Below are 15,329 nucleotides of genomic sequence, written 5' to 3' on the forward strand. Positions count from 1 at the left end.
CACTTAAGGGCTGTTACTATTTAACAATAAGAATGACTTTTTAAAATTAGTATTTGTAGGGATGGTTTTGATTTTAAGGGGGCAGGTTTCTGTTTTCAGGGCAAACACTTGAAAATGGCATTTTTGGCTTATAACCCTAGCAATAACCTAGGATATTTTTTAAAACCCTCCTTCCACCCCAGCTATTAGTTTCTGAAAAATCAATGGAAGGATTCACAAAGATTGTTAATGATTATTGTTAATGAATCTTTCCATTGATTGTTAAATCAGTGGAAAGATTCACAAAGATTGTTACTAAAAGATATCAAGAGCCACACTTTTCATACTACCCTTTTTCTCCCCTGTAGCTGCAGTTAAAACAGTCCCAGGTAATAGACTGCAAACAAGAAAACAGCAAAGTATACAGAAATTTCAAGAGCCCCTGGCAAAACTTATAGGTTATGGATTGCTTTTGAGGAAAAAAAGATTAATTAATCTAAAGAAGCCCGAACAATAACACGTAGCAGTGCTTCAGAACAGCCAGTTTACAAGAGGCTTTTAACTTAGCCTTGAAGAACCACCTTGCTCATTTCACCTTGGCTGCATCTGGTGCAGAAGACGACGAGAGATAATTAGGAGCAATTACTTTATTCTCCTGCCGAGAGCGTTTGCTATTACCTTTCCTCTTTCCCCTTTCCTGCTGTTGCTGCGGAATTCAGCCTAGCTGTGTATGCAGTGAGCGAAGACATGGGATATGTGCTGATCAGTGAGCTCCTTCCTCCTTCTCTTCCCCCCCACACCGCCCCAGAGCGGTGCATTTTGGAGGTAACTGGCAAGGAAGCATTTCAGGACTGGCTGCTTTGTTCTGTGAGTGTAGCTGTCCAAGGTGCTACCACTCCTGGATGTCACTGCAAAACTCGCCCTTATAATTTGCTTGTTTGCTTTGCCCTTCCGCTCGCTTCCTGCTTCTGACACACGACTTTGTTGTGTTTTATTACACTGTTATCTTGGCAGGAAGGAACCATGGTGTTTGCTCCAGGTAAAGTATTCAATCTTTTTTTCCCCCCCTCTCAGATTGTTGTAGACGGGGCATATTTTATTCTCTGTAAGAAACAAAATGCTCACTGTAATCCTATTCTACAAAAATGCAGACTTGTTTTTCAGGAAAGAAACACTGCAAACTACATCTAGAACTGAATTTGCTTTGATTCAGATGAAATACAGAGCAATGTTTGGATTGATGGAGTGTAGAATGAGGAAAAGATTGAAAATGGGAAATACTATTTTATAGCAATTAATTTGCTCTCGGTCTCTCCCTCCCTCCCTCCCTCTCTCCCCCCCCCCTTGTATTTTGAGCAACAGTATCATTTTCATTTAATATGTGTGACTTATAAGGTCATATTTCTGCAGAAAAGGGTCATGCTGTCTAGACATAAGCCCCTTTTCTGTCTGAACATTCTCTAAATCATATTAGAAGATAAACCTTTATTTACAGCAACATCCTTAAGCAAATACTTTAGGCTGCAATCCTATACCTGCTCTTCCCTAGGACTACAATTAATTGGGTTTAATAATCACTTTTAAATGGAAACAAAAAAAACTTGTCTGCTCTTTCTTTCTTTGAATCATCATAGGAGGAGAGCTGTTTTAGTCTATGCTGCAAAAAAATAAATAAAAAAAAATCAATAATCTGGTAGCACCTTTTTCAATTAACAAACGGTTATTAAAAGATTAGTTTTTGTGAGCTGCAGCTTATACCTTTTAATAAAAGTCATTAGTTGGAAAAGGTGTTAACAGACTCCTTCTGAGCCTTGAACCGCTAATTCGGAAGTGAGTTCATTAGCCTCAGGAGTAGTAACAATAAGGTAAACTGCAAATAGGATAAGAAGAAAAAGGTTATTTTAAATTAAAAATCAGCTCCCATACATTTACCAAGCCATGAGCCTCTCTTAAATCAGCATACTTCAAATAAGTTTGCGTAGGATGATAAATCTGCAACACAATTCTCTACTTGGCTTGCTAGAAATATCTTCGGAGTTATCATAAGATTACAACCTTAGTTTTACTTTCTTGGATTGTCAGTTTTCTTACTATATTATTAGCATGTATGCCACTGTGAGGCATTTGATGAACAGCTGTATATAAATAATTATAAATAAGTAATATTATTGGGAATTGGCTCACGTTCATAGAGGATGGATAAGGCTCCCCTAATTTTTCAAATGTTGGCAAAAAAAAAATTATGTCTTCTAGCTGCAACAGCTCTTTGATAGCAGATAAGAAGTTTGTATCCAAAGATTGGTTTGGAATATCTATTGCAAGTGCAGTTTTAAATACTTTTTGAGTATCTGAGATGGTGATGGTTGTGCAAAACCTCAGAATATAATATTTGCATAAGAGCTCCTATGAATTATAACCCTTAGCTTGCTACGGTCTATTTCAATGAAATATCTTTCTTGTGTGTGCTGTTTGTGATCCTTTATGCAGAAATGCAATAAAAGTGGATTAAGTAATAGTTCCTCTTACACATGCTAACTATTTTAATGAGACAGAAATGTGTGTTTCGGTGGTGCAAGATATGGGATTCTGTCGGAAATTTAGTGTTCTGATTGAAAAAACTAACAATTAAAATCCAGACAAACGCTGATAATTCATCATTAAAGCACTGCACGATGCTGTATTATGATTCATTCCCTGAAATGCTATGATAGCATTTACAGGCCCGTTCTAATACTGTTTAAATGGGAGGAAGTTTGGATATAATAAATTTCAGCTCTCAACCATTTTTTCTCCCCCTGTTCCCAAAACTCTAATTCCACCACAGAATTTAGCCAGCTTTTTCCATTGCTACTGATCTTGTTCATTCCTTGCAGCAGTTCGTCCCTCTGTTAGGAGTTAGGGAAATTAGATATATGAATCTCTTGCTATCTTCCACTTATGTGTTCTCTGTATGTCCATTCTCGCTGGAAAATTAATCCCAGAGAGAAGGAATTCTCAACTAACATTGTCAACGATAAATAAAAAAATAAAGTCAAACAATTAGGGAAGATTTCATTGTAGTTTAGGTGATAACCATTATATTTTCAGAAAAATAAGGATGTGATTAAAGAATTCAAGTTGGAGAGGAATATTATAAAAGTCAATAGAATTTACTTTCAAGTGAGTTAATTCCAATCGAACCCGATCCAGTTTTTAAAGTGATAAATTCCAAAGTGGCACATAGTAGACCTGATCGTTATGGGAAAGTTTTATTTTATCAGAGGAATTGTTTATTTTCTATAGCAATCTAGAGTCATTCCATTTTTTTCTTACCTTCTATCTGGCAGAGCAGATGGTTCACATCATTGTTCACAACTGGCTTATTAAGGCAAACACATGAGATTAGAAAACTGCAGCAAGAGATTATAACCACTATAAAGGAACAAACAATGACCCCTTGATAATAAATGTGCCTTTTCCAACTGCCTTAGTAAACAGGGTTTTCACATTCATACTCTCAAGTTATTGTAAAATATTTGCTTAATGTAATCATTTTTGTTCAGGTTGTCTTTGCAGAAAGATCTTTAAACATGCATTCTTTTATTCCAACATCATTTCAGAATTACTTAATGAATTGAGATGATATCCCCTGAAATTAGACATCAGCTATGAATATTAGCTAGCATCGTATGGGCATCACACAGACAAGAATTATTTAAACAATGTTCAAGCTCATTTGAATTAATGGAATGTAAAACTGGATAAAATGAACAAAATCATACCATATTTTCCAATCACAATATTACCTGTGTTTGTAATATTAGCTGTGAGCTAAATTACAGGTTCTATTTTCCTTTTGTACTTCGTAACAAAATCAAACACAAATGTTTGTACAAAATGGGAAGGGGGGGGAAACGAACTCTTTTATGAGCACTAATTATGATTTAGCAAGCATGTTAATTTAAGTTTACACAGGAAACGGAGTGGTCTTGTGTGTATTCACTTCATTATCATGAATAGCCAAATCTAGATTTTTTTCCCATTAATTTTCTATTAGTTCAAAAATAATGTCAAAAAGGGAGAAACCACAAAGATGAAAAACACATACATTTGACCTTTTTTTTAAAAAAAAAATCACATATTTTTTGTTGATAGACAAACTAAGACATAAATTTGGCCAGAAAAATTTTTACGAACTCTAATGGGAATTCATAACAAGCAGATCAAGACATACAAATGTTTAGAGCAGGGGTCGCCAACCTTTTGGACCTCAAGGACCACCAAACTCATAATTTTAGATCCCAGGGACCACTAACCGGTTCTGTGGGTGTGGCCTAATTTGTGGGTGTGGCTTGGTGGTCATGTGACTGGCTGGGCATGACTTGTACGTAAATATTATAAATATTTATATAAATATTGATTTTTTTATAAAAAAGAGCAACTTTTACCCAAAACCAGGCAAAGCAGGCAGATTGAGTTGCTCACAGAATCACAGATTCATTCAGAGATCTATCTATCTGCCATCGGCTAGCTAGTCTGTCACATAAAATTCATAAAATTTGTTAGTAAGCAAACTCACAAAATTAACTCACAACCAGGCATGATATTTTTCCGATTAAAATCGAATTCGATTTTTCGAATCACCCGGCGGTGCGAGCGGAGCCCGGGCGAGGGCGGGCGGGCGGGCGGTGCGAGCGGCGGGCGGTGCGAGGCGGCGGCCGGCGGCGGCAGGCGTGCGCGGTGGTCGGTCTGCGAGCGGCGGTCGGGCGGGCGGTGCGAGCGGGCGGTGCAGGGGCGGGCGAGCAGCGGGCGCGTGTGGCGGGCAGTCGAGAGGCGGGCGGGCGTGTGCGGCGGTCGGCGAGCGGCGGCGGCGCGAGGGGCGGGTGGCCGAGCGCGGGCGTCGCGGCGGTCGGTGCGAGCAGCGGTGGGGCGGTCGGTGCGAGCGGCGGGCGGTGCGAGGGGCGGGCGAGCAGCGGGCACGTGGCGGGCAGTGCGAGGTGGGCGGGGCGCGCGGGCGGGCGGGCGATTTCTTGGTGCGCGGTGGGGGTCTCTTTTGGCCGGCCCGATTTTTTTTTTTCAGAGGGGAATATCATGCCTGCTCACAACACACCATGCATGTAAATATTGAATTTTTTTATTTTAAAAAAGAGCAACTTTTACCCAAAATCAGGCAAAGCAGGCAGATTGAGTTGCTCACAGAATCATTCAGTGATCTATCTATCTGCCATCAGCTAGCTCAGTCTCTCAAATTTGTTTGCCATGAGTCTGCACTGAATTTGCTTGCAAACAAACCTTCAGTCCTAAGGGAGGTTCGGCTGTGCTGAACCGAAGATCTAAAGACTAGCTAGAAAGCAAGAAATCCAACCATTTCCTGCTTCCTAGCTAATCTAAACTCCCAGCACAGCAGAACAGATGATGGTCGGAAAAAGGAAAAATAACAATTTAGCAGGCAAGTTTATCAGGTAAGGAGCGAGTGGGCGGGGAGGGTTCCCGCAGGTCATGTGGGCAGCGCAGCCTTGTGTTTCTGCGCAGCCTGGATTAATTGCTTTGTGGGGGTGTTCTGGGGGTGAGATTTCTCTGCAGCCCACCAAAATTTTCTCGCGGCCCACTGGTGGGCGACCGCTTGTTTAGAGCATTCAGCCATTTAGCAAAGTTCATAAGCATCTGTGCAGGAGCAGGCAAAGCATGTGGTGAAACATCATGACATCACAACACAAGCCTCTTAGCATACACACTTGGATCTGACATCAGGACATAAGAACAAACAACCAAGTCTTGTGTCATGCTGTTGCAATGATTTGTTTTTCCATCACCCTGATTTGTAAGTTGACACCTACGTGAAAATTATTAGAAGCATCTGCCCAATTCATTGTACAAGTTTATCTTTAGTCAAAGAATAACAATAGCAAGGAGTAAAACCTGTAGAAGCAATTAAATTCAATGAGTGCTCTAAATAGTATAAAATCCTTTGCAGGTCATAAGCAATCAATATTGCTAATAAAAGAATCCCATTTTTAGAAATTTAGATGAATCATCACAGACCTTTCTGCACACTTAATTGTTAATTGTACTAAAAATGCAATATAGCTTTCTTTGCAGGGCCTTTGCACACAACTTCAATATCTGTAACAATAAATATATTTCCCCAATTTTCCTTTTTTTAATGCATTCAGAAATAGAGACTCAAAACAGAAAAACAGTAAATACAGTAAATCTGCCAAAAACATTTTGGTTTATTTCTCAAGGGTCTACACTAAACTATTACTTTAGAAATGCATATACCTCCCTCCCCACTTCAAAATCAGATTTTCACAATATGACATATTTAAAATACTGGTTTTGAGTGGTAATTAGAATTGCTCTGAAAAAAAGATATCAAGATTAAAGTCCAGTCTTAAATATAAGTTCATTGAATACTCAAAGGCTACCACTGTTGCCAACTCTTTAAGCAGTGGAGCCTTCTAATCTAAATGGCTTCTGGAAACTCTCAACCGATGCTATGACACAACCAGATAGGCTGGGCTGTATTCTTTAAGCCTACTTTCCCCCCAAGTTGGGACTGTTAGGTTAGAAATGAAAGGCCATGAAAGACATTGCTCTCACTTCTACCCTAAAACAATTCAGTCCTCAGAATAATCCCTAAAGTCTTCCTACCAACATTTACCATTCTGTTAGTTACATTTTGACAGTGCAATCTGAAAATGAGGTGAAGTTGGGCTGCTGGATCTCCTAAAGCCGTGATGGTGAACCTATGGCACGCGTGCTGAAAGTTACACGCAGAGCCTTTACTGCTGGCACACAAGCCCTCGCCCAGAGCAGGTCTATTGCGCAAGTGCGTGCGCTGGCCACCCGACAGGTAATTGTCGGGTATCTGGCACACATGCATGGGGGGCAGGGACACGGGAGATGCGCACTCATGCGCAGAGATACATGGTGCACAGGTGTCATGCACATGTGGAGAGACATGCACATGCACACAAGTGCAGGGGGCGTGGGGGGCCCACGTGCATTGCCTTCTGGGTGCTGGCAGGGGAGTACATGTGCGTAAGCATGCACATAATTTTCGTCACAGGAGCCCAAAAAGGTTAGCCACCACTGTCCTAAAGGCAGTTTCCCCAAAGACAAAATATGCAAATGATTCTTGGGAAATTGCAAAATACAATTGAAATTGGGGTAATTAACAAATTCAAAATACAAAGTGCAGGCAGCAAGTCTTTTAGTTAGAATTTGACTGGCATATTTCAGTGCTGACTCAGGCTCTCAATTACTTTAGTCTCTCTGAGACAATAATGGAGAACCATATGAAAAAAGGTAGTCAAACAGGGGTGGGATTCTACAGGTTCGCACCTATTCACTGGAACCGGTTGTTAACATTCTAAGCACTTCGGAGAACCGGTTGTTAGAAGAAATTACTGGCCTAATCCTGTAAGGAAGGCAGGAAGGAAACATTCTGGTGTTGCTTACAGAAACTGCCTCTCCGCTAACCCTTATTACATTCTTGGCAGGACTAGACTTCCTATCTCAGGAACTTCTCTGGAGTTTTTCCCCCCTCCTTTGCTGGTACTTTGCTTGTGTGGAGTGACCATTCAAAGTTACAATGGCACTGAAAAAAGTGACTTATGACCATTTTTCGCACTTACGACTGTTGCAGCATCCCCACAGTCATGAGAGGCCAGGCAAGGAGATGCGTGCCTCAATGTGAGTGATGTTGAGTTGGCTACACCCAGCCAGTCACATGACCTGGTGGTCACACCCACCAACTAAGCCATGCCCACAGAACTTGAATTTGAATCGCAGCCCTGTAGTCAAACCTTTTTGGTAGTTAAAAGATATTGAAAAAAATGATTCAGCCCTCAAAGACTATAAGAAAGAAAGAGAGGCTTTGAAGAGTCTGAAAACTTACCTCTTTTCCTTAAGCAGGATTTCATGGAACAGTAGTAAGTTCAAAGAAATAGAAAGGTGGCAGTGATAGTTGGAAGAAAAAAAGAGTAACCATAGCTCAAGTAGATCTATTGCATAAAGCTTTTTTGAACATACTATACTGTCAAAAGTGTATTGAATTTGGGAGGAGAGTGATATGAAATACCCATGAAATAAGAGATGCCAAATAGTTGTGCTACTAAAACGTCAGAAGGTTACATTTTCTTAGCATTTAGTCCATAGGCTTATATACTGCTTCATAGGGCTTATACAGCCCTGTATAAGAAGTTTACGGAGTCAGCATATTACCCCCAACAATCTGGTTCCTCATTTTACCGACTCTGGAAGTATGGGAGGCTGAATCAACCTTGAGTCGATCAGGTTCAAATTCCAGGCAGTGGGAAGAGTTAGTCTGCAATACTACATTCCAACCACTGTGCACCCTGGCTCCTTTCTGTCTTGGTCTTCTCTGTATAAAAGAAAGGAGGAAAAAATGGAGACTCGCTTCCAGTTCAAGGAGACTAGAATGAAAAAGTGAGCAGCTCAAATCTGAAAACAGACTTCTCCTGAAAGACTGGAGAAGGTGAAGGGCATCTGTTTTAAAGTTGGACTGATGTAGAGGATGAATGGTGAGCTTAATGGTAAGACATGCTCTGAGCCACCAAACAATACAAAAAGAGTATTAAAAATGGAATAACTATGACACAAATCAAAGATTCTTTCTAGTCTGATACCTTAACTGCTAGACCAAACTGATTGAGAAACACTTGTTTAGGGTACTCTAATAAAAGTTCTATAGCCTGTCAGTGATGATGGACTAAGAAAATCCAGTGTCATGCTCTTGGTAGAGTCGGACTCTGAGAGAGAGGAGGAACAGCCAACAGGGAATGGAGGTGTGGATCCGGAGTTTGTGGAGGAGGCTGGGGAAGGGCAGAGGCCCATCCCAGAACTAGGCCCATCCCCTCTGCATCCTAGGACACGCAGGGAGGAACGGAGAAGGCAACAACTTTGCTTGCGAGAGAGGAAGCAGCAATGATCCTCCTAATTGGTTGCAGCTGGGGGCAGGGTGAGACGGTTAAAACCGTAAGATTGCCAGAAACAAAGCGTGTTTTATTTTGGTCTGAAGTTATCTTGGTTGGCGTCCTTCCAACAGACTGGGCCTTGTTATCTCCTTGAATTTGGTAAATACTTCTCCTGTTCCGTAGTGGAAATTTTGTCATTGTAGTTTGTTTGGTTTTTTTTATTTCACCTCTTTCTGCTCATTAAATGCTTTCTTTTGAAGGCTATTTTTGAGTACGTTGTATCTCCAACTGAGTATTATTGAACAATGGGGCCAAGTTGGAGGCATTAAAGGACATTTATTTACGTTTGTTACGTTTGTGTTACACTCTGGGTCATCACATCCAGTACTAGCCATAACCAAGACATGCAATTGCATTTCCAGATAAAAGATCACAAATAGCAGGCATGAGAAGGAAAGCATTAATTCTTGGTGAATGGTAAACAGCTGGACCAATAATCAATGACTATGTCTGTAAGTTTCCAGCCAATGAAAACTTTAGAGTGGCACTTATCCCTCATTGATAATTTAAAGTAATATATATTGATATATTTATATATAATTTCTAGTTAAAGTAATCTTTTTTTTCTGACAGGGGATAAATCTGGAACCGGACAGGAAGAAACAAAACTGCAGAATGCCAGCAAATTGATTGTGCATATGGCCATTCAGCAGGCAGTCCAGCAGTTCTCTCAGGAGAGCCACCCAAAGGAAAAAGGCACAGACAACCATGTGAGCCTGCAGTTTGAAAGAGGGCAATTAACCAAGAAGCACAAGAAGAAGTAAAAACCCATATTGTTGCTCTTGGATCATCCAAATGGCAGCCCTTCCAGCTTCTTAGAATCAGCTTGTGTTGTCACACTACAGACAAGCAATAAACAGTATAGTCAGCCACTAGTGATAGAAATAAGCAGTTGCAGTCCTTCCTCAGAAACAGGGGTTTAAGAGCACCAACTAACATAGTTAACATTGATGCTATGCCTCTAACAATCATTACTCAACAACACAATGACGGGTGTAGTAGTGTCAACCCAAAACCCTCCTAAATTAAAGTTCTGTGTTCAAGATGTCCTTAGACTGTATCTATATCTATATTATCAGTATACACTCAACTGGAAGACAGCTGTATGGTTCCATTTTCTCAAGAATCTACTCTATTGAAACATTGAAGAGTATGTTTGCAGTTGTGTCCCTGAAGTACCAACTCATACATAGGCTTAAGAAAGGAAGGTAAGATACAGAAGTGTTGCAATAAAAGGGGACAAATCTATAAGAGACCTTCTATAAATGAACAAAATAGGCTTAAATATGGTTCAGCCCACTGTTTTAGCTTTTTTTCTTAGTTATTTGTTTAAATTCTACATGACTAATGTGTATTTAAAAATGTCATTGACCATTGGACAAAATCTAGAGAAAGTTTAGTATTACTATATTATCTTATGTATGTCTCTTTAGAAATAAGCTTATTTTAATTCAATGTGATTTATTCCCACATAAGCATCCAACAAATAGGCTTATGCCTTATTATCAATTATAGTTGAAAGCTTTATCTCTGTTTACCTCTTATTGTTCTCCATTTGCATTATCTTCTATTTGTTCTTATTTACAAAGCTTATTACCATTAACTGCAATCAACTTGCCTTAAATCAATCTTCCTTCACGATCCCTGGAAAATACCAATGAGAAACTGGTGCATGGATGGACTTTTCAATTGTATTCAATTATATTCCTTGTGTACAAGAAAATAAAGAAAGGGAAAGGAATTTTTTTCCGGCTGGCCTTTACATACCTTTTACATACTGGCCTTTTAATCTAAAGAGTTTTCCAGGCTTTTACACTTGCCCTTAAACATGGCTTCTGTTGAAAATGTGGTCTCTTTGTTAGCAGTTCTAGCTTGCGTGGAATAGCACGAATTTATTGGGCATGCTTTGGGTAAAACTGGGTGTTAGTTGTCCGCTTGGCATGTTAGCCAGATAGTACTGTCTTACTTAGCACAGAACATTGCATACAACATAGCTGTGACTAAGGCTAATAACCAAGTTTATAACTTCTTCCTGAAAGCAACTGTTTTAAAGTCATATTAATAATCCTGAGAATTTCATAATGAGATATAAAACATCATTATCCAAACTTCCAAGCTACGCATACAACAATATAAATTAAGTGCTATCAAAAATATAAAATATTTTTTTTTAATTTGTTGGGCAGGTGTTCGATTAATGGTATATTCATTACTTACTGGCTACAAGAAGGGATACAGGGAAGGAGAAAGCAAGAGTGATTAAGAATAACAATGATGCAATCTGTAAAGCTCACAAATAACTTCTTTTCAATGCATATGTGGAGAAATGCAGACATTGTTTCAGCTGTCTAAATAATCCATTTTGAACAGGAATTTTTTGTATATAAAAAGGCTTAAAGGCTCACATCACTAACTCCTTGCTGATCTTCCACAGTTCTAGTTCAGAATATTAAATGATTGCGATAGGCATTTAACTATTTCACTTGACCTTATCTGTTTATTTGCATGACTTTTTCCTGTTAACATCCCTGATCTGAAAGGTCATGAAGATTTTTACTGTTACAATATTCTTCTGTCTTGGCAAGCAAGCAAGACCAGCACCATTTTGCAAAAGATAAAAGACAATTCTTTTCTCATTGCTATTTTGCCCTCTCTGAGCATTCTGTTTCTCTGTTTAGATAGGGAAATGGTAGCACAGGTTGTCTAATAAATACTAGACTCTTATACACACCTATTTGGAAATAAATCTCCTCAAATTGAACAGAGGACATAGTTCTCTAGATATAAGAAATTGTCAGCCTATTCACTGGGGCTTTGTTTCTAATAAATTGGGGTAGGATTGTTGTCTTTTAAGGAACATATGCTTTAAAAATACTGAGAAATATCCATACAAAGTTCCAATGGTTTGATTAAGGAAAAGAATTCATTTATTCATGGCTTGTTATGTATATGTATGTGCATGTATGCCATATGTCTGTGCTATCTTTCAGTGAGACAGAGAGGGAGGGAGGGAGGAAGGGAAGGAGGGAGGATAAACAGAACCACTATGCCCCCCCAGTGTTGAATTTGATATTGATGTTTTTATGGCCGGTATGTAGAATAATTTGAACCCTAACACTTTGAAATTTAAGTTTTCCCTAATTAGAAAATATATTGTTGAGTGAGAATTACCGAAGCACTTTTCATCTTTTGCTTTTAGTGAATGGTAAAGGTACTATTTTAAAAACAATATTTTATTTGTACCAAAGTGTATAGGACTGATGTGGTGTGGGAGCGTTTATTTTTGTGCATATAAAAATCTCACTGTAGTTATCACATACAAAAACAAAGCTCCATGAAAAAGATTTTTCTTCAACTATTTGTCTGTTTGTCCCAAAAGAACTGGTCTCAATTGCACATTAATTTTTAAAATCCTGTGAATTGGTGTATGTATTTAAAACCAACATTTTCTATCTTCCAAGCATGATTAAATTTCCATTCTTGTTGCTCATGTTTCCAACTGTATTTGAAGAACCTTTATGCACAAAATGATGTACTACATGTTACATCTCTAGTAACATGTATACATCATCTTGTAAAAAATTATCTTTAAGATTATAACAATGTAAATTTCAGTCCTTTCATCCACATATATTCCCATTGTTCCATCAGTATATTATAACCAACATTTTAGCTGACTTTCACATTTTTCTGTTTCAAATTTCAACAGAGGTTTATACATTTTAGCAGTTGCATATTCATCATTTGTACATAATTACATTTCAAATTCAGGTTTACAATATTCAACTCACAAAGAAGAGGCAAGCCATTATTTTGGATGAGATAAAGAGAAAAAGAATTTTAAAAATTTCAAGAGAAGTATTTCTCAAATTGTTTTTACAATGATAGTTCACTACAAATCAAAGAAATTGAAATAAAAATAAAAATGAACTACATAAGGAAAAAACTTTGAATCTGAAAAAAGATCAGGAAAATAGTTGGCATATAAATTATGAAAATAATAATAATATTGAAACTACAAGAGAGAGTATATTAATTGATAGTGTGACCATACAAAAAGCATTTCACCGATATTATTCCAACTTGTATAAAGTGAATTATTTCTACATGGAGAAAATAATTGGATACCTAAAGAACAAAATTTGCAGAGGATTACAGAGGAACACAAACATTATGAATGGACCGATAACAATAAGGGAAGTTTCTGAAGCAATAAAAAGATTAAATCAGAAAAATGTTTCTAGATCAGATGGATTAAAGGTTCTTATAAATATCTCAAAAATGAACCTTTACAATCTTTACAAAATACAATGCACTCTATCTGGGAGGTTGGGGGTTCTGCACAGTATCCTAGCTATTCCTAGCCCTGCACATTTCTAGACAGATAATTCATTTCTGGGATATGTTGGAGCCATTTTCCAGCTTAGGAGTCACAGCCCTAAGTGCTCCTATCACCAGTGTGCCTACTTTGGTCTTTACTTTCCATAACCTCTCTAGTTCCTCTTTCAGGCCCCGGTACTTTTCCGGCTTCTCATATTCCTTTTTCTTGATGTTGTTGTCACTTGGCACCATGACATCTAGTACCACGGCTGCTCCTTGTTTAATACCATGATGTCTGGTTGATTGGCCAATACCTGACTGCCTGTCTGGATTTGGAAGTCCCACGGGATCTTAGCTCTGTTATTGTTCACAACCTTCTATGAAATCTCCCATCTGGATTTGCGAGGATCTGGTCCATGCATTGTGCGAATATTTTGGTACACAATGCCAGCTACTTAATTGTGCTGCTCATTGTATTCTGTTCCTATCTGCATCTTACACACTGCCACTATCTCTGGACTATCTCTGAGGTCTCTCTACAAAGTGAGCACCTTGGGTCCGATCTATTCAGATAAAGTCTTGCGCCAATGAGATCTGGTGCTTAGTGCCTGTTTTTGTGCTACTATAATCAGTGCTTCGCTGCTCTCTTTTAGTCTAGCTCTAGCCTATGGGTGCCCAATGTTTTGGCTTGCCTGCATTGACCGAAGATGAATTGTTCTGGGACAACCATAAAATATATGATACAGTTAATGTATATGTAGTAAATCACATAATGTTAAAAGTTTATGATCTTGTGGGGTTACATTACTAGTCACATGTGGCCCATAGGCAGTAGGTTGGACACATCTGGTCTAGCCTTTTCCACTAGTAATTCCTAATAGAATTTCTCAGAGTCTGCCACTTCAGCTATCTGATGGTAGTACATTCCATGAGGATCATGTCTTGTCATGGAATTTCTTGTGTTTGATCTTCTTTTCATATTTGCTGCTGCCTAGGCATTCTTTCAGCAGCTCACTTTTGGAGGCCATCTTACTGATGTACTCTGAGTTTCTTACAGGACAATGACTTTGACACTCACTGGATGTTGTCCACCCTCTTTCTAGCTGGTCTACAGTCTCTGGATGTTGGACTTGAGTTGGAAATCTCAATACGTTGCAGCTTCCATTTCCTCCTTTGGCCAGCTCACTATATAAGCAAGATATCCAATAACTTGCAGGGCATATGTGCTAATGGCATATCTTATTCTTATTCTTTCCTTCAGGACCTGTTTTATCCTTTGGTAGTACTTAAATGTTGCTTTCTTCCTTGCCTCCTCTTCAGGGTTTCCATGTGACTGTGAGATACAAGATATTGTAATTTGTCATATGTCTGCTACATGTCCCACTAGTTGTTCTACCACATCAATCTTAACTATCTTCCCTCTCTTGACAACCTTCCAGCCTCATCTCTGCAGTCTGAATGATACCCCAATGTCCTCACTGGAGATCATTTCAGATGGATCAGCAAGTTGATATCTCATATAATCTTAGCGTATAGCTTGATGTCATCCATGTAGAGGAGGTGTTCGATGGTGATTCCATCTTGAACTTTTATCTATATACAGCATGACTTGTGACTATCTGACTGAGAGGGTTCAACCCTATGTAGAATAGTAGTGGGGACAGTGTTTCACTTTGGTATATGCTGCACATCATGGCCACATGTGAGCTACCTTAAGTTGACTTCCAGTGTTGTCTTCCACAGTTTATTCAACCAGTTCCTGCGTATTTGATCATCCAGCTTCTTAAAAGAGGCTTTACATCCTCATACTAAAATTATCATAGTCCTGCATGCTAACCTATTTAAGTTTTTTTTTAAAAAAAATGTATTTATTCATGCTGGCTGCTCTTCTAAAGACTGTTAAAATGGGATCTAAAACATATTCTGAGAATGAGGCTTCTACAGGCTTGGGAGTGTCACGATAGATGGCTTATTTCATATGCTAGATAATAAGCCTCAGGAAATGAGGGCATCTTCAAAAGAGATGTTCTTGCAGATCATAATTGCTGA

At 38.8% G+C, this 15,329-nt stretch overlaps 1 protein-coding gene across 2 annotated transcripts in view; it reads left to right on the top strand.

Annotated features, from left to right (window-relative positions):
* Window positions 1–248: 248 nt before the first annotated feature.
* Window positions 249–15,329, top strand: part of AKAIN1 (A-kinase anchor inhibitor 1) — a 66,622-nt gene continuing 51,541 nt past the window's right edge. Inside the window, exons 1-2 of one of the 2 annotated variants that reach the window (XR_015748867.1) lie at window positions 249–1,018; window positions 9,534–10,168. Coding sequence is in view for 1 of the 2 variants with exons in the window: in XM_026671858.2 (XP_026527643.2) it covers window positions 1,003–1,018; window positions 9,534–9,724 (207 nt within the window). In the remaining variant the exon portion in view is untranslated. Of the gene's footprint in view, window positions 1,019–9,533; window positions 10,698–15,329 lie in introns of those variants that run through there. The other variant, XM_026671858.2, reaches the window with a different exon arrangement.

The sequence above is a fragment of the Notechis scutatus genome, chromosome 3 (assembly GCF_049901735.1).
Source record: "Notechis scutatus isolate UNSWTSFEM ecotype Mainland chromosome 3, rNotScu1.2, whole genome shotgun sequence".
Lineage (NCBI taxonomy): Eukaryota > Metazoa > Chordata > Lepidosauria > Squamata > Elapidae > Notechis > Notechis scutatus.